The 17,886-nt window shown below is 45.4% G+C and overlaps 1 protein-coding gene across 9 annotated transcripts in view; it reads left to right on the top strand.

Moving 5' to 3' along the window:
- Nucleotides 1-17,886, top strand: part of PCNX2 (pecanex 2) — a 288,254-nt gene that overhangs the window by 239,238 nt on the left and 31,130 nt on the right. For all 9 annotated transcript variants that reach the window (XM_057737510.1, XM_057737507.1, XM_057737504.1 and 6 more), the window contains 2 exons: nt 6,902-7,155; nt 15,363-15,599. In XM_057737510.1, the coding sequence (XP_057593493.1) occupies nt 6,902-7,155; nt 15,363-15,599 (491 nt within the window). The remainder of the gene's footprint in view (nt 1-6,901; nt 7,156-15,362; nt 15,600-17,886) is intronic.

Raw genomic sequence — 17,886 nt, 5'->3', positions numbered from 1 at the left:
TCTCCGGAGCACCACATATCTAAAGCTGTATTATTCTGGCCACCTATGGAAATTTTTTTATTGTGCTTTGGCCATATTAGAACAGCTCTGGAACCTCACGATTGTCCTTGTCGTGCAATGCTGATACGGATGGCAGTCACTATATTGTACAATGTTCTCTCTGCGAGGGTCCTGGGGATGTCATCTCCCTGGGATCTTTGCTGGAAGTAACTATAATCCTTCCAAGCAATTATTTTGTTTCTGTCTTAAGGACGTGAGAAACTCCTCAAGTTATCTTTCTACACTGGTTGCTGGAAAACCTGAGTGAAAACAGTGGTCCACCTTTAGTAAATATATAGGATGTCATAGAACAAAGTGAAGGTCTCCTGACATCCTTCTGGCTTCATTTTGTTTTTCCTGTCCCCATTATCACTTAAATTTTGTCATTTGCTTTTGTATTTTGTATGCCTTTTTAGCCTGACTTCATTCCTTTTGGAATTAAGTATGAATAGATACGCCAGGCCTGGCCTGTCACTGGTAAAGATGGCCAGTGGTACTTGAAGCGGGGCAGTGCTTGCTCCTTTGGAAACAAGGAAAGGGAAGAGGAAAGGGTCAGGTGGTCAGGAGAGGGCTGCCTGGCGCAGCCACGGTGCTGCCCTGCATTTTGGCTGCACTTGGGAAATTGATGCATACCATGTGTGCAAGATGTCTGGGATCTACTAGACACACTGTCAGTTCAAACACTCAATTTTCACAGCTTTCATGAGGCACGCTCATCTATCAGAATGAAAAGACTCCAAGATACTCTCAAAATTCATTTAAAAAATATGTATTGAATGCTTTCTATGTCCCACTGACTTAGACCATGAGCACACAAAAACATAAAAGATGAAAAGAGTTCTGTTCTATGGAAACTCCAGAGACAGCCATCCAGGAAAGGTCACAGTGTGGGGGCAACTGACTTCTGGTCTTCCCTTTGGAGGGAATGTGCTCTAAACCCAGCGAGTCTTTCTGAGAAGGATATGGGCCCGATTTGCATGTGAACAGCAAAATTAGTGCTTTTGCAGACATGACTGGGTTTTATTATTTTCATATTCTTTTACAATGTGAACCTGACTATGAATCTTTTGTTCCTAAGAAGAGGTACCAAGACCTACCTGAACTGAGTGTTTATTAAAAACCTCCAGCAGTTACGACACCTCTATGGAGCCTAGCAGTCCTTCACAGCAAACCCCTTCCTCAGCCGTCCTCTCATCCCTGTAGAAATGAGCCCCTGCTTCTCACAGAGGATGGCGCTGACTTGTTTCCTGCAGATGGTAGAAATCCAAACTCTGCATTGTCTCACATACTTATAAATACACACACACACTCCTTCCAGTTTGATGTAAAACAAACAACGCTGACATTAGGCAAACATCATAAAATGCTTGACCTGGATGGAGAAGAAGGAAGGAGGGAAAAACTGGAAAAAAAAAAAACCCTCGGGACATGTCATTTAAACAGTTTTGCTAATCTATTTAAGGTGAAGCTCCTCCGTTATGCTTCTCCTTTGTGAGGTCTGTTACGTCTTTCCTTGGAATAGTGTTTCTTCCAAAATCATATTATTAACTAGCAGCAAACCAGTGTTGTTTATTGTGCCACTGGGGTGGGATGAGACCTCCCCCACCCCTAGAGTCCAGCACCCGTAGTCCCGGGGTCCCAGTGGGTGGCTCAGTTAGGACGTGGGGGTAGTTACTCACTCTGTGTGCCCCAGAGCTTTCAGTCTGAATTACTCACTGCTTATGGTTCCCCTGTGTATTTCTATACATCTTTTCCAGAGGGAATAAAAGTTTTATACTCCAGAGTGAGCAAAGAGACCCTTGAAATGTTTAAAAAAGAGTGCTTTCAGCTAAGACCTAAAGCAATGAGGTCTTGGAGAAAGAGGAATGGAATCCTAAGACCTGGGATCAGTCCTTCACTCTTTCACTTTATGTTACGACAACCTGCTTGCTCTCTCCTTCCTGATCTTGACTCTTAGTTCATAGGCTGTTATCCTAACAGTTCTGTACATACATTTTTATTTGAAGGTTGCAGTTTTTCATCTCTGATCTATTAGGATCATCTTATGCATGAGTTCTATAGGGAGGCTTAGTTTAGACATTGCCTCTCTTTATCTTCCTCCTGTAATGTAGCAGAGTTGGTTGCATCTGCTATGCATTTTCTCAGTGGGGTATCTGTTGCCTGTAACATAGTGATCTGGATAAGAATTCTTTCATTTGTTCATCCTGTTGCAGAAAACCCATCCCAGGAGAAACCAAGCACCACACTCAGAGAGTTGGAGAACTCGGGTTTATTGTGCCAGTGGACCCAGACGAGCTAACGCTCCAAAATTCTGGGCGCCATTTCAGGGGAGTCTTCTCCTTATATAGGTTAAAACATACAGCTGTAATTGTTACAAACTGATTGGCTACAAATTACTATAGGTCAGGGGCAGAGCACCGAGTTGCCATGGGTTACACACATGGTAGGGGGTCCTAACAGGAACTTGTAGGAGCAGGACATTCCATTCTTATCAGGACTAAGGTCACAATTGGCATTCTCATATTGGTTGCAGGTTGAAGTTAATGAACACTTAACAAGTCTATGTGCAAAGTGTCTGGAACAAAGGCTTGGGGTGGGTGCCTGAGAGCGAGACATTCTTCCCTTATCTGATCACTCTTAGTAATTCATTTTACTGTTTAACTGAGAGTGGCGAGCAGGCCTTTGCAAGATAGAGGAGAGTGAGCAATTACAAACATGGAAGTTTCAATTTCCTCATCAGTCCAACCATTCATCTGATCATTCTGCCAACCACTTTGTTTTCACCTACTAAGTACCAGGCATTGTGAATAATGAGATGGGATCCCAGGAGAAATGAATGGCCTGGAAAAGGGTGTAGGCACAGGTTTCATGTTTGCATTGTTTCAAAAGACGTGGCAGAGGACTCAGAGACTTGCTCTTTTGGCCATGACTGAGTAACCAGTACTGGAATATCCTTCCTGCCACAAACAATGATAAAGCTGGAAAAAATATATTAATCAACTCTTTTCAGATATTGGACAACAAACAGTGCAAGGCTCTGATCATTCAAAGTGAGCTCCTGCAATTGCCCTGCTTTCTTCCCAGCGGCACTTCCTTATCTGCAGTAACAGGGAGGTGGAGCCCAAAGAGAAGACAGTGGTCTTGCTGAGCTAGGGAGGTAGAATCAGAATTCTGGGCTGCTAAGTAGCTGGACTTTGTAGGTCAGAGTACTAGACAGGCTTGAGTTTCACAGACAAGGAGCTGCAGAAATCAGTATAGGGATCCCCTTTAGTGATTGACTGAAGATTAACCTGCTTTTGTAGAGCAGGAGTCTGTATAATCAAGACCTGGTAGAGACCAGTAACTGGACAGCTGAGCAAAATAGAGATGACAGAGGCCACATCGTGCTGAGAGATGTAGAAATTCCAATTAGCTAGCGGAGAGACGTTGCTGAACATCCCAGGGATTCAGCTGAGCCCCAGAAAGACCAAGCTTTATGAATAAAAATATTCTCACCCTACAATAAGGGTTACTCTAGAAATTTCCAAACAAAGATTAAAAACAAGTTTCAAGAGGATCAGGCTGACAAGCTGACGTGCAAATAAATTGACTCATTAATGGAACATAACTCTTTCTAAAGGAAGAAAAAAAAAACAGTCCAGATTGTCAATGCTATAACATCAACAATACCCAGCATATAATAAAAGTTTCTAGATATGTAAATAAGCAGAAGAAAAGTGACCTATGACCAGAAAAACAAAACGAAATAGAAACACATCTAAAGATGTTGGAGTTAACAGAAAAGAAGTTTCAAACAGATATTAATATGTTTAGAAATTCAAAGGAAAAATCACATGAATGAACTAATTGAGACTATCAACAGATAGAAAAAAATGAAATTCTGGAAATGAATAAAACACATCTGCAATGAAAAACTTAGAGGATAGGCTTAACAGGGAAAAAAGGGTCAATGAAGTTGAAGACAAGGCAATAGAAACCATTCAAACTGATGCAAATAATGCAAAGATTAAAGAAAATAGAGACTCAGTGATGTGTGAGACAATATCAAGCATCCTAACACATGTATAAGTGGAATCCCCAAAGGAGAAGTGGTAAATAGGGGCAGAAAAAAGTCAAAGAAATATTATTCAAAAATTTAAAATTTTTGATTAAAAATATCAATTTATAAATCCCAAGAGCTCAGCACACCCCCAGCGGGATAAACACAAAGAAAACCAAACCTACGTGCATGGTCACCAAATTGCTGAAAATTAAAGAATAATTATAAGAGCATCTGAGATTTTTAATCATCATTTTGTCAAGACTGAGAAAATTTTAAAAACACAATATACTGGGAAACAACCATGTGAGTTATCACTGACATCTCATTAAAAAAGAATGCAAGCCAGGGACTTCCCTGGTGGTGCAGTGGTTGAGAGTCTGCCTGCCAGTGCAGGGGACAAGGGTTTGATCCCTGGTCCGGGAAGATCCCATGTGCCACGGAGCAACTAAGCCCATATGCCTCAGCTGCTGAGCCCACATGGTGCAACTACTGAAGCTCGAGCTCCTAGAGCCAGTGTTCTGCAACAATAGAATCCATCACACAGAGAAGCCCTCATACCCCAGTGAGGAGTAGCACCCCTCTTGTTGCAGCTAGAGAAAGCCTGCACAGAGCAATGAAGACCCGACGCAGCCAAAAACAAATAATAAATAAATAAGTAAATTTAAAAATTATTAAAAGAATTATGCAAGCCAGAAAATAATGCCATGATATTTTTTAAGTGCTGGAAGGAAAATAAAACTAAGCCAGAATTCTACATCTAGGAAAATGAAGGTAAAATTTAAATTTTTGCAGATAAAAGAAAAGTTAACATAATCACCAAATAACCTGCACGGTAAGAAATATTGAAGGAAATTCTTTAGGTTGAAAGAGAATGATAGCAGACAGACAATTGATTCTACATAAAAGAATGAAGATTGTCAAAAATGGTAAATATGTAAGCAAAGAGTTTTATCTTTCTAAATGCCTTTACAAAGTTAATCGTTTAAAGCAAAACAGTAATAGACTCTTCCGGGGTTTAAATATTAGTATATGTTAAAAGTAAAATGCTTGACAACAGTAACACAAAGGACATGAAGGATTAATATGCTATTGTAATAGTCCTACGTTACCGAAAGAGTAGTATGCAATCAATCCATGGAAGGTTGTGATAGGGTAAAAATGCACTTTATAATTCCTAGAGAAACTGCAAAAGATAAAGCAGAGTTATAGGTAACTGAGGTAAAAGCTGATGCAAAGTAAATTACTAAAAGCTATTCAGTGCCCCCACCCCCCAAAAAAGTCAGAAAGAATGCAAAAGAAAAAAAATGGACAAATAAGAACAAATGGCTAGATGGTAGATTTACATCCAGTCATTAATCACATTAATGTAATGGACTAATCACTATAATTAAAAGGTGGTGATTATCAAACTGATAAAAAAAAGTAAAATGATAGAAAATTTTTCTCTTTTTAAAAAAATGTTTAGGCTGCATTGGATCTTTGTTTTTGCACATGGGCTTTCTCCAGTTGCAGCAAGTGGGGGCTTACTCTTTGTTGTGGTGCACAGGCTTCTCATTGTGGTGGCTTCTGTTGCTGTGGAGCACAGGCTCTAGCCATGTGGGCTTCAGTAGTGGTGGCACATGGGCTCAGTAGTTGCGGCGCACAGGCTTAGTTGCACCGTGGCCTGTGGGATCTTCCCGGACCAGGGATCGAATCTATGTCCCCTGCATTGGCAGGCAGATTCTTGCACCCACTGCACCACCAGGGAAGTCCCCAAATGAAAGAAAGTTATATCCCTTACAAACATTAATTATGAGAAAGCTAGAATAGCTGTATTAGTATCAGATGCAAGACAAGGTATATTACCAAAATAAAGATATTTCAAAATGACTGAAGAGTCAATTCATCGAGAAGACAAGCAGTCCTAAATGTGCATACACCAAATACCAGAGCTGTGAGGAATAGAAACTGACTAGGTTAGTTACAAAAAATTTCCTTGAATGAAAATTTTAAACACCAATATAAAAACTTGGTGGGGTCCAACTAAAGCAATGCGTAGAGAAAAATTTACTTTTTTTGTGCTTCCTTGTTCCTTCTGTCCATAACTAAGGACTCAATTATCTTGGAAAAGCAGACAAACCACCACCAATAACAGCAACTACCTCAGCTGAGTCTGCTGTCCTTCTAGCGTCTCTCATTTCTTCTCTTCTCTTCACCGTGACTTTGGTTTAAGTGGCTTGTACCTATGGTTAGTAGCACCTACTAACTTTGTCCTGCCACCACGAATTCTTTGCTTATCCTCTTATCCTCATGGGGCGGCTCATTTCATTGTTGAACTCCCAGTTGTTAAAATGACCCTTGATTCTACATAAAAGAGTGAAGATTGTCAGAAATGGTAAATATGTAAGCAAAGAGTTTTTTCTTTCTATGTGCCTTTACAAAATTAATTGTTTAAAGCAAAATAATAATAGACTCTGGTGGGGTTTAAATATTAGTATATGTTAAAAGTAAAATGCTTGACAACAGTAACACAAAGGACATGAAGGATTAAGTATGCTATTGTAATAGTCCTAACGTTACAGAAAGAGTAGTATGCAATCAACCCATGGAAGGTTGTGATAGGGTAAAAATGCACTCTATAATTCCTAGAGAAACTGCAAAAGATAAAGCAGAGTTATAGCTTGATCGGGTACTTGTTTGAGCTGAGAACCACACAGATCTCTTGATTTCTAGACTCTCTTCAGCATCTTCCCCTTGATAAGGACAAGGGGAAAATCCATCCTAAACAAAGGTTATGCTGCGACCTCTTTACAACCTCCATCGTGTTTGTTACCCTGCCAGGAACCTACTGCCAGCAGAGGGAGGTGGAAGCCATCACGGAGGGTGATGAGGACGACAGGGGCTGCTGCTGCTGCAAACCGGGTCACCTGCCCCACCTGTTGTCCTGCAATGCCGCCTTTAACCTCCGCTGGCTCACCTGGGAGATCACGCGGACGCAGTACATCCTGGAGGGCTACAGCATCATGGACAATAACGCGGCCACCATGCTGCAGGTTTTTGACCTCCGGAGGATCCTCATCCGATACTACATCAAGGTATTGGTCCCAGACCCTCGTCTGAGTAACCATGCTAGGCTGGCTGCAGAGGCTGCTGGAAGGCTTTGTAAAGAGCTTAAGAAGCTTCTCCTTAGCTTCTGAAGCAGAGGCTTAGCTAGGTTTCGGAAACACTGGTTTCGTGAAAAAGCCGCGAGGGCTTTGGCTTGGCTTGAGGTTCATGGCCTGAGTCGTATTCTAAACCTGGGCACCAGTAGGCAGTCTGTTTTCTTACCTAGATCTTTTCCTCCGCTTCGAACACAGCATGCGTTGCTAGCAATGATGGCGCTGACAAATGGAAACGTCCTGGAAATATGACCAAACCTCCATTTGTACGAGTTCTAAGCATCAGGTTAGAGGCTCTGCAAATTTCTACTTTTGAGAACCAGAATTAATTTTTTAAGCTCCTGATAAAAATGCAAAAATAGAGCTAAATGATCTAATCAGAATTAGCTATGACGGCCTTTTCTTCTTACACGTGTGGGGACTAGTACATTCTTTTTCCTTTGCTTGGTACTTGCGTCTGTCCAACCTGTATTTGGCCTCTGAACATGTCCTGGTTTGGAATACATCTCCTGGAGGACACATGTGAGACTTAACCAAGGATGCAGTGTGATAACAGGGGTGAAAGTGTTTTCTAAGGGGGCGGGACAGGCAAGGGCAGCTGTGGCTGAGGGTGTCTGTGATAGCTTCTATTCTGAGGGGGTACTTTGCATGGTGGACGGTCCTCAGAGGGGGCCACATTTTCTTTAAACTTTTTGGCCACACCGCATGGCATGCGGGATCTTAGTTCCCCAACCAGGAATCGAACCCGTGCCCCCTGCAATGGAACCTCGGAGTCTTAAGCACTGGACCACCAGGGCAGTCCCAGGTCCACATTTGAATGCCGTTCAAAATGAAAAAGCTCATCTGAGACCCCAGACTTCCTGCCAGCTGAGGCTGAGACAAGTGGTCCAGCAGAAATAAGGAGATGCAAAATCAAAAGATAATCCGGGCACCTGAAGTTTCGGGAACTTCCATCAACTAAAACAGAAGACGTTTAGAAATTGGGAATAACTCCTGTGGGGACCCCAGCATCTGAGGCAAAAATAGCTGCTAAATTGTTCAGGAAATAGAAATCAGACCATGAAAGTCAGAAGGTTAAAGAACTCCTAATGATTATACCCCAAGGTGATTGCAGTGGGAAATGTTGGTGAGACCCTGTTCTGTGGCAGCAAATTGAAAACAGCTTGAGTGGTTCGCGCTCACCACCTTCGTGCGAGTTAGCGGGATGCAGAACTTCACATCCAAACCTCACACAAAACGATAAGTATTTTGCCCAACCTTACACAAATTGGGGAGGATTTGGGAAGTGAATCAGGAAGTTGTGATCTTTTGCCTCACGACTCCATGTGTTCCCTTGGCCGTTATATCTGAGACCCAAGACGTTTTTCATACAAAGTCAACTCTTGGGAACCTCGATCTATCGGTTGGTATTAGACTTGGTGGTGGGCAGTGAAATCCCAGGGGCACACAGGCTCGGGAAGGGTATTCCTCTCACACAGAAATGAAACTCTGCTCCAGGTCCTCAGGGATCCAGATTCCTTCCAGCTCTTAGCTCCACCATTCTGAGTGTCTCCTTCAGCTTAAGGCTTAAATGGATGGAGGAAGGGACACAGAAAGTGAAGGCCAAGGGCATGTACCAGCTATTCCTTAAGAAGTTTCCTGAGGGACGTCCCTGGTGGTCCAGTGGTTAAGACTCCATGCTCCCCATGCAGGGGGCCCGGGTCTGATTCCTTGTCAGGGAACTAGCTCCCACACGCATGCCGCAACTGAGAGCCTGCATGCCGCAATGAAGATCCTGCATGCTGCAACTAAGACCCAGCGCAGCCAAAATAAATGAATTGAATAAACAATTTTTTTAAAAAAAGAAGCCTCCTGAAAGTTGCTCCAGTACTCTGATGCTGTATGCCATGGGCCAGAAGGTTGTTATATACCAGCTTCGAGGGGGTCTAGAAAGGGTATTTTGGGCAACCGTGAACCGTGAACCCAGAAAGAAATTGCATGTCGTGGAAGGAGAAACTAGATGTTAAATGGCAACCAGCTCTCTCTGGTGCCTCCTTCCCAAAGGAGAGGGTCCCCTTGAGGGTCTGCTTTAGTTCTAGGGGGCAACAGGACAGGGTCATTTCAGGGGGGCTAGATCCAGGGGCTGACTGCAGCCATGCCAGGGCTGGGAGCTTACTCCAAGGGGGCAGCTAGCAGTCTAGACGGGCCAGATGGAAAAGCCCTGGAGTCATGTATCTCCTTGGTGCCTCAAGAACAGGACAAGGCAGAGGGGGCAATTCAGGATGGTGGAGTGGAAGGACCACCTCTTCTCACGAGCACAAAAACACAACCAACTGCTGAATAGCCATCGATAAAAAAGAGTGGAAGAATAGGGCAAGACTGTTTGTGTGCCATCCAGAGCGCTCTGCTGTTATTTCTAATGGGCTTTCTGTCTTTTTTTTAAATTTTTATTTATTTATTTATCTATTGGCTGTGCTGGCTCTTCGTTGCTGCACACGGGCTTTCTCTAGTTGTGGAGAGCAGGGGTACTCTTCATTGTGGTGCACGGGCTCCTCAATTGTTGTGGCTTCTCTTGTTGTAGAGCACAGGCTCTAGGTGCACAGGCTTCAGTAGTTGTGGCATGTGGGCTCAATAATTATGGCTCATGGGCTTAGTTGCTCCACAGCACGTGAGAGCTTCCTGGAGCAGGGATCGAACCGGTGTCCCCTGCATTGGCAGGTGAATTCTTAACCAATGCGCCACCAGGGGAGTCCTTCCCCACCCTTTTCTTATGCATGTGTGCCCTCCCCACTCCCACCCTTGCATGGCTACATCCCGTCCCTCTCTCTCTGCACTCTCCCAATGCTCACAAATTCTCATCCAACCTGAGCTCACACGGCAGCTACTCCTCTCAGTCCTCCCTGGGGTCCAGGCCGGCATTCACCTCCTCTTCCTCTGAAACCCTTTCTCCTTCCCCTCTGGCAACTCCCTGAGCCCAGGAGACACACACCTGCTTCCTCCAGGGGTCCCCAGACCTTAGTGTGATGGCTTACCTATGGAGGTGCCTGTAGTTTTTGGATGAACAAAGGTTCCAGGTAATGTGGAATCTGGGCCATCCAGTCTGGACGGACAAGATCCAGGTGTAGGCAAAGGTCTGAGGGGTCTGTTCCAGGCATTAGTGGTGAAGATGGAGTTCAAGGTTGAGCCACGTCTCTGTGAATCTGGAGCTCCCCATAGACGGCCTTTCCATGGGCCAGACGTGTGGACAGAGAGGCTCCACGTGATGGGGCCAGCAGGTCGCCATGAGTGGGCGAGAAGGGAGAGCAAAGGGCTGCGATGCCCCCTCTGGGTCCACCCACTTGGCTTTTGCAGAAGCCTGGGGGTGATGGGGAGAATCTGGAGTTCATACACAGCTGGAAAATAGCTTTATGCCTGCTCTGCTTCTGTAAAACCTGCTTGCTGCACTAGAGTGAGGATAAAATACTTTAACAATCAACTGGAACCTAAAGGATGATCAGATAAGTATGGAATGTTCTGTTCCTGCTCCTGCTCCCCTTTGTTAGAAAACCCTTTGCATGTAACCCCTAGCAACTCCTGCGCTCTGTAATCACCTGTCACCTATGAAAACTGAGCAGCCAATCAATTAATGCCAACTGTAGCCAATCAATTAATGCCAACTGTAGCTATGTGTCTTAACCTATATAAGGAGAGAATTCACCTGGAACAGGGCCTAGAATTTTGGAGCGTTAGCTCGTCTGGGGCCGCCTGCTCAATAAACCTGAATTCTCTGACCCTCCGAGTGTGGTGCTTGGTTTCTCGTGGGATCGATTTCTGCAACAGGGGCACCATGCCGGGACCCGCCTTTTTTTTTTTTTTTTTTAAATATTTATTTATTTGGCTTTGCTGGCTCTTAGTTGCAGCACGCAGGATCTTCGTTGCAGTATGTGGGACCTTTAGTTGTGGCATGTGGGATCTATTTCCCTGAACAGGGATCGAACCCGTGCCCCCTGCATCGGGAGCATGGAGTCTTAACCACTGGGCCACCAGGGAAGTCCTGGGACCTGCCTTTTGCTGTCTTCTTCCCTTCACTTTCCTCCTCTCCTAACTCCTGGAAATGTGCCTCCCGATTCCCTATATGTTTTCTAAAATGACAATTTGCAATCTGATAAGCAAATCCAGGATAATGTGCGAATGCCAGAGGGCTGAGGAAGGCCCCCAGAACCCACCAAGTAATAGCGGGCTTGTGGGAGGACAGTCGCTTGACTCTGTTTTCTATGAGCGAGCAGGGATGCCAACATGCGCGCTTCAGGCCGAGCAGAAGAGGCGCACAGGGTGACGGTGTGTGACCCATCAGGGCAGCTTCCAGGAGCCAGGGGCAGACTTTGGCATCAGGATCCCCCAGGGAACTAGGTCATTACCGATTGCTACGTCCTACCCAGAAATTCCCATTCAGTGCTCCTGGGGAGTGTTCCAGACACCTATATTTTAAAATAAGTTCCCTAGGCAATTTGATGCATGACTAGGCTTGGGGACCACTGCAGACATTTGGGCTCAATAGAAGCAGAGGCTGAGATTTGGGGGCAGGTGGATCTCATGGTACCTCCTGCTAATTCACATCAGCACCAGTAAGGCCTGTCCACGGGAGACTTTCTCCAAACATCACACTCAGTGCCTTCCTACCCTTTGTGGGTGGGCAGCTTAGGAACTGTACTCATTCCTCTGGTACAATTCGTTAAAGGAAATTTCAGGAGTGCTGATTGGCTATTAGGACAGAAGAAACAGCACTTTAGGGTAAAAACAAATGAATATATGTCAATCTGCTGTATAGCACAGGGGGCTCAGCTTGGTGCTCTGTGCAGACCTGGGTGGATGGGATGCAGGGGTGGGAGGGAGGTCCAAGAGGGAGGGGATGTATGTATATATATATAGCTGATTCACTTTGTTGTACAGCAGAAACTAACACAACATTGTAAAACAATTATACTCCAAAAAAAAAAAAAAAAAAAAAAGAATATTCTCTTCTTTGGCCTAGGCTACTTGGTGAACAAAATTGCCTTTGTAGCTCTGAATTGCTTCAAGTTTCAAGGGTTCGGTTTCATTCTTTTTATTATTTTTATTGGACCAGAAGAAAAGCTTGGAATAATTCCTTTACACAAAAGGATTTTTTTTTTATCGTCTAATAAACTGGGTCAGTTCTCCCCACCCTCTATGAGTATATTTGAAATCATTTCCTTCTTGACAACTGGAGGTTTCCCCCTGGTGCCTCCTCCATCTCTCTTCCATTCATTAGCGTTTAAAACCCTCTTAGCCGTCAAGAAATCAGCTTTCTGCGACAGCCTGGTTTCCCTGCCACCATTGTTTCTGCCCAGCTCTCGGGCAGGAGATGTGCTTATCACCTACCCTGCAGGATGAGGAGGAAACACCTGGGCATGTGGGCCTGCCTGCCTGCCAGGTCCCCTTCCTAGGCTGAGCTGTCTGAGAATATGCTGATCTACAATGAAAATGAGAGGCCAAGAGGATCCCTGCTGGAGGGGCCAGATATGGTGAATTAATTCAGAAGAAGCTGTGCTTTCAACGCGGATTAGGTTCTACGCTGTCAATTCATGTCATCGTCCTGCCTTAGCCGTTTTACTTAGTGTGGGATCCATTTCATCCTGGCAGATTCTGAAGGATTTCACACCGTTCATTGATAGAATTTCTGCCTGAATAAAGGGGAAATGGGTATGGTTTGCAGCCAGTTCGAGTGGTTCTGTTTGCTCCCAGTGAGAGGAGCTGGTACTGCCTCTGCTCACACGTGGAGAAGCTGAACGTCTGGCCGGGGTTCTGCTCGGAAGCCAACACTGCAAGATTTTGCCAGAACTGGAGGGAGTTTGAACCTCTGGGATTCAAAGACCTCATTAACTATTCTGACTTCATTGGTGGAGGGGTTATTTTCTTTCCTCCTTAGAATGAAAAGGTTAACATTCAGCTTTCCAGTTTTGTTTGTTATTTCTGTCTGGTACACATGATTAGGATATAGTGAGGAAAATGAGACCAGATGTTTGTTCGAGCCAGATGTTTAGACAGACCAAATTTCCTTCTTCCTTTTGTAATTGTCAGCTGAGAAGCCGTGCCTTTGGTCATGGTCACATTTCCTCTTTGGCTGATGACTTTGGACCGAACGCTTATACCGTCTACCTCATAGAAGCTTTAAGTTACCCTGCCACCTGGTAGACAAGAGAACACCCTCCAGGTTCTTGATTTACATATTTGAATATTAGATGTGCACTCTGGGGACCATGGGAGAGTCAGCTGTCTCCTGTTTCCTCATCCCCTGCTCCAAACCTCTCCTGGGCTCTGCTACTGCTGCCCACACTGGGCCTCAAGCTTGCGGGGTAGGTAAGTCATAGATGCCAAAGATATGATGATTATTATGATTTTTGCACACGTGCCATGTGCCAGGCGAGGGGCTACGTGCTCTTCATATGCATTATCTCATTGTAAACCTCAAAACAGTGATGAAGGGTGGCGATGATTAGTGCCTCTGTCTTTTGCACCTCTGCTTTCAGCTTCGGCTGGCCCCTTCCTCTTTTCCTTTCTCCTTCCCTCCTTTCTCTCCCTGCCTCCTTCCATAGAAGGGATTTCCTCAGGCCAGCAGTGCTGCCTGGACGCAGTACTGCAGAGGTCAGGGAAGCATGCGAACTACCGAATTCTGCTCACGGTCTGTGGACTTCGTTGCTTCCTGCTCCCCCGTTTGGGGATCAGGTAGACGATGGAGCCGAATAGAGATTATGCCCCAAAGAAGGAAGGCCACGTGCCGTGAGCCACAGATGAGCCTCCCCCAACATGCAGGCTGCCCGCCGTCCTAACAGCAGAGAGAGGCTGAGTCAGGCATCTGCCGTGGTTTTGCCCAAATCCGGAGACCGCTTGTGTCTTGTCCTCTCAGCATTCAAATTCCTACCATAACCTGAAATCAGACACCTTGGCAACCTCCACCCTTGGTGCTCTGGATTTCACATCCCGGCCAAAGGGAAGAAGAGGAGGAGAGCTGGGGGCAGTGGCGGGGGGGGGGGTGGCGGGCGGGCTGCCTAGCAAAGAGCCCCTCTGCCTACTCACCTCTGTAGGCTTCTGTCACCTAAGCTCTGTTCACGTTCATCCCATGTGCGTTACTTTCTGTCTTCTCACTTGGCAAGAATGCCTTTTATAATCAAGGGAATCCCATCAATGAACGGTTGGATTCTACGGGAGCGTGAGTCACTGCCTCTTTACATCAAACATCGCCCTTGCCCCGCCTCATTGCTCTCAATTTGCATATAGGATGCAGGCTCTGTTCCTGGACCCGTCTCAGCCCCAGTGGCAGCAGCCCCGTCCCTTTTCCTGTGGTAATGAAAGCGGAATGAGGTTGGAAGGGACTCGTCCACAGATACTCCCGTCCATTCCTAATGTGCCTGCAGCAGACTTGGATTTTTCTCTTTCTCTGTCATATGTTTTACTTCTCCAGGCTGGACACTAACCTTCTTGAAGGGCAACCTCATTCAAAAACTGCAAGATGGCTTTCAATAAATCTGTAGCTCAGAATCATAGAGCCCGAGGGTGGCATTTTCCCTAGTTGGATTCGTAAGTGGAGTGCCTGATGGAAGAGGAAATGTGGGTTATTTTTGAAGACATCACAGATGTCCACTGTCTGGGTACCCAGGATTATGTATATGTGTGTGTGCGTGTATGCGTGTGTGTGTGTCAACAGTTTTACATCATAAGTACTTTCCATAAGAACCTTGTTGCTTCTGCTCATGACACACTCTTTGTCTGAGGCCCTGGAGGAGGACCTGCCCCGATCTCTCCCAGCAGCTTCAGCCCAGCCAAGAAACCCAGAGTAACCACAGTGCTTTTGTGTGCGTGTCTCTCAGAAAGGATGGCATTGGCTATCATTCTTTCTCACCACAGGGATTCTATTCTGGTACATTCTGCTAGCATTCTGCTCTTCTCACTTCCCCTGTCCCTCCAGTGACCCTCAAGAGAGAACATTTTAGAATGTCTCCAGTGGGTTCTGTGCATTACATCTAGCAGGAAATACAAATGATGCCACATGTGGGGATCTCCTGTCTCATACGTCCCTGACGGTGATTTACTTTATGAGATAAAATTTAAAAAGTCTTTCAGGTTTCAGAATGGCTATAAGGGCTCAAAATCTTGCTTTCTCTTGGCAGAGTATAATATACTATATGATGACGTCCCCCAAACTGCTCTCCTGGATCAAAAATGAATCACTTCTGAAGTCCCTGCAGCCCTTTGCCAAGTGGCATTACATTGAGCGTGACCTTGCAATGTTCCACATGAACATCGATGACGACTACGTCCCGTGTCTCCAGGGCATCACGCGAGCCAGCTACTGCAACGTTTATCTAGAGTGGATTCAGTACTGTGCACGGAAGAGGCAAGAGGAGGTAAGGGAGATGGGGCTGAGGGGTTGAGTGCAAGTTTAAAAAACAAGGAGCCTTCATCCACCCTTTCATCATGGCAGCAACCAGACCAGTCTTGTCCTCTGCCTTACGGATGTATTAGCAGAAAACAGAGAAAAAGGAGCAGATTCTGGTGTCTACGTTGTAAAGGCCTAGTCCCTGAGAGGAAACAAAATAACTCCAGCTGACCCTCCCTGTCTGAGGTAGTGACTGATGAGTCCAAGCCCCCCCAGACCACACAAAGGTTCCCTGGGCTGGGGTGGGTGGGGAGCTGGGGGTAGATGCTGGAAGACCTGCTCACAGCCCAACATTCGCAGAGAGCTGCACCCAGAGGGGCCCATAGATGACAGCAAGACACAGACATAAAGGTACATGTGCTTCTGTTCACAGTCACCAAAAGGTGAAAATAGCCCAAGTGCTCCTAGACAGCTGAATGGATACATAAAATGCGATCTGTCCACACGATAGCATATTATTTGGCCATAAAAAGGAATTAAGTACTAAATACCTGCTACAACATGGACGAACTTTGGAAACGTTATGCTGAGTGAAAGAAGACAGACACAAAGACCACACATTGTATGTGATTCCATCTATGTGAAATGTCCAGAATAGGTAAATACACAGGGACAGAAAGTAGCTTAGTGGTTGCCAGGGGCTGTGGGGAACAGGGAGTGACTGCTAATGAGTGTGGGTTTCCTTTTGGGGTGATGAAGATGCTCTGGAACTAGAGAATGTTGATGGTTGCACAATGCTTGTGAATATATTAAATGCTACTGAACTGTAAAAAAACAACAAAAAAAAACAAGGAGGCTTGTAAAGACCATCTCTTTCTTATACTCTATGGTAGACTATTGTGAAATAGAGGCAAGAAAGGACACTAGTATTTGGATAAATATTTATTTAACAATTAAGCAAAATGAAATAGAAGACTTCATATACCACGTCTCCAGTGAAGGGGTCTTGAAGGTACATTTTCCTCTTTACTGGGCTCAGAGTCAGTGCAGTGTTAAGCCTACATCATGGCTTTAAAACTCTGGACACTTCTTTGTTTACAGTTACTTTTTGAGATTTCTGTATGGAGTATATCTGTGCTGAAATGCAGAGGATTTACCGAATGTGTTGAATCGTGGACAAGCACATTCTGTTTAGCAATCAGATGGTCCAAGCTGCTTCTGTAGTTTGTGTGTGTGTGTGTGTGTGTGTGTGTGTGTGTGTGTGTGTGTCTGCACCATTGCTTCCGTGCTGAGGACACTTCTGGAGATGAAAGCAGCCTCTTAGAAATGAAACCAAGGACGATGACATGTTAGAAAAGGAAGATAACGGAAGCAGGCAAGGAGGAGAAAGGGAATGGAGGCAAGTGGCGGGGAGGTGGGGGGGAGCGGCGTGGTTGGTTGTCTCTGCTTCTTGGGATTTGGAAAGCTTCTCGCGATGCGTTGTTGAAGGAGACGGTAGATCCCAGTTGAAAACTGCCTTCTCAGCAGCTGATGAAGTGTGTTGTGTGACCTGTAGAGGGTAAACCTAATTATAACGCTAGCCCAGGTCCTTGACCTTTGCGTGCGTGATTGAAAACAGGTGGGAGAAAGAGTAGGGGGCAGAATCTGCTCTCTCCAGATGCAGCCGGGAGAACGTGTGCTGAGATCCTAAGCCACGCTGAGCCTCTGCTGGTGGCTGAAATAGTCACAGGATCTATTGATTTTCCCTGGCTATCCCCACAATGATGGCACTCCTCTGTCCCCAGCTGGCTCATTACAATGAAATTATTTCACTTTTTTTTTTGGCAAAAGATACTTTAAATTCCTTCCGCATCTTCCCCTGCCCCTCTTTTTAAGCTGTGGGTGACCCCTTCCTTTAATTGTCGGAGTCATGTTCATGTCAGTGGGCTTCTTGTTGTAGAGGGAACAGGGAACCCTCATTTGCACTTGATTCCTGTGCTTCTCTCCCTGCTGGTGTGCCTGTCCTCTGCACTGGACAGGGTTAAGGTGGGCGTTGAATAGGGTTAAGGTGGGCATTGGACAGGGTTGAGGTGGGGGTTCCTTTGACTGCAAGCTGTGACCATCTTCCTGACCCCGAAGTGCAGTAGTCACAATTCCAGGGAATTAGGCCAACACACCACGTTAGCCCTTTTATTTTTCCAAAGTAGCTTCCCCATTTAAATTTTTTTCTACGTCCACCCTCCAGAGAAACTGCCCCAGGAAGCAGTTTCCCATCGTTCGGGTCGCTTTAGTGGGGCCTGAGTGCCCCCCGTGGCTGACACAGGGAAAGCCTCTGC

This window comes from Hippopotamus amphibius, chromosome 5, assembly GCF_030028045.1.
Source record: "Hippopotamus amphibius kiboko isolate mHipAmp2 chromosome 5, mHipAmp2.hap2, whole genome shotgun sequence".
Taxonomy (NCBI): domain Eukaryota; kingdom Metazoa; phylum Chordata; class Mammalia; order Artiodactyla; family Hippopotamidae; genus Hippopotamus; species Hippopotamus amphibius.
Note: the sequence above shows the minus strand (reverse complement) of the source record. Positions and strands in the feature narration are given on the sequence as shown.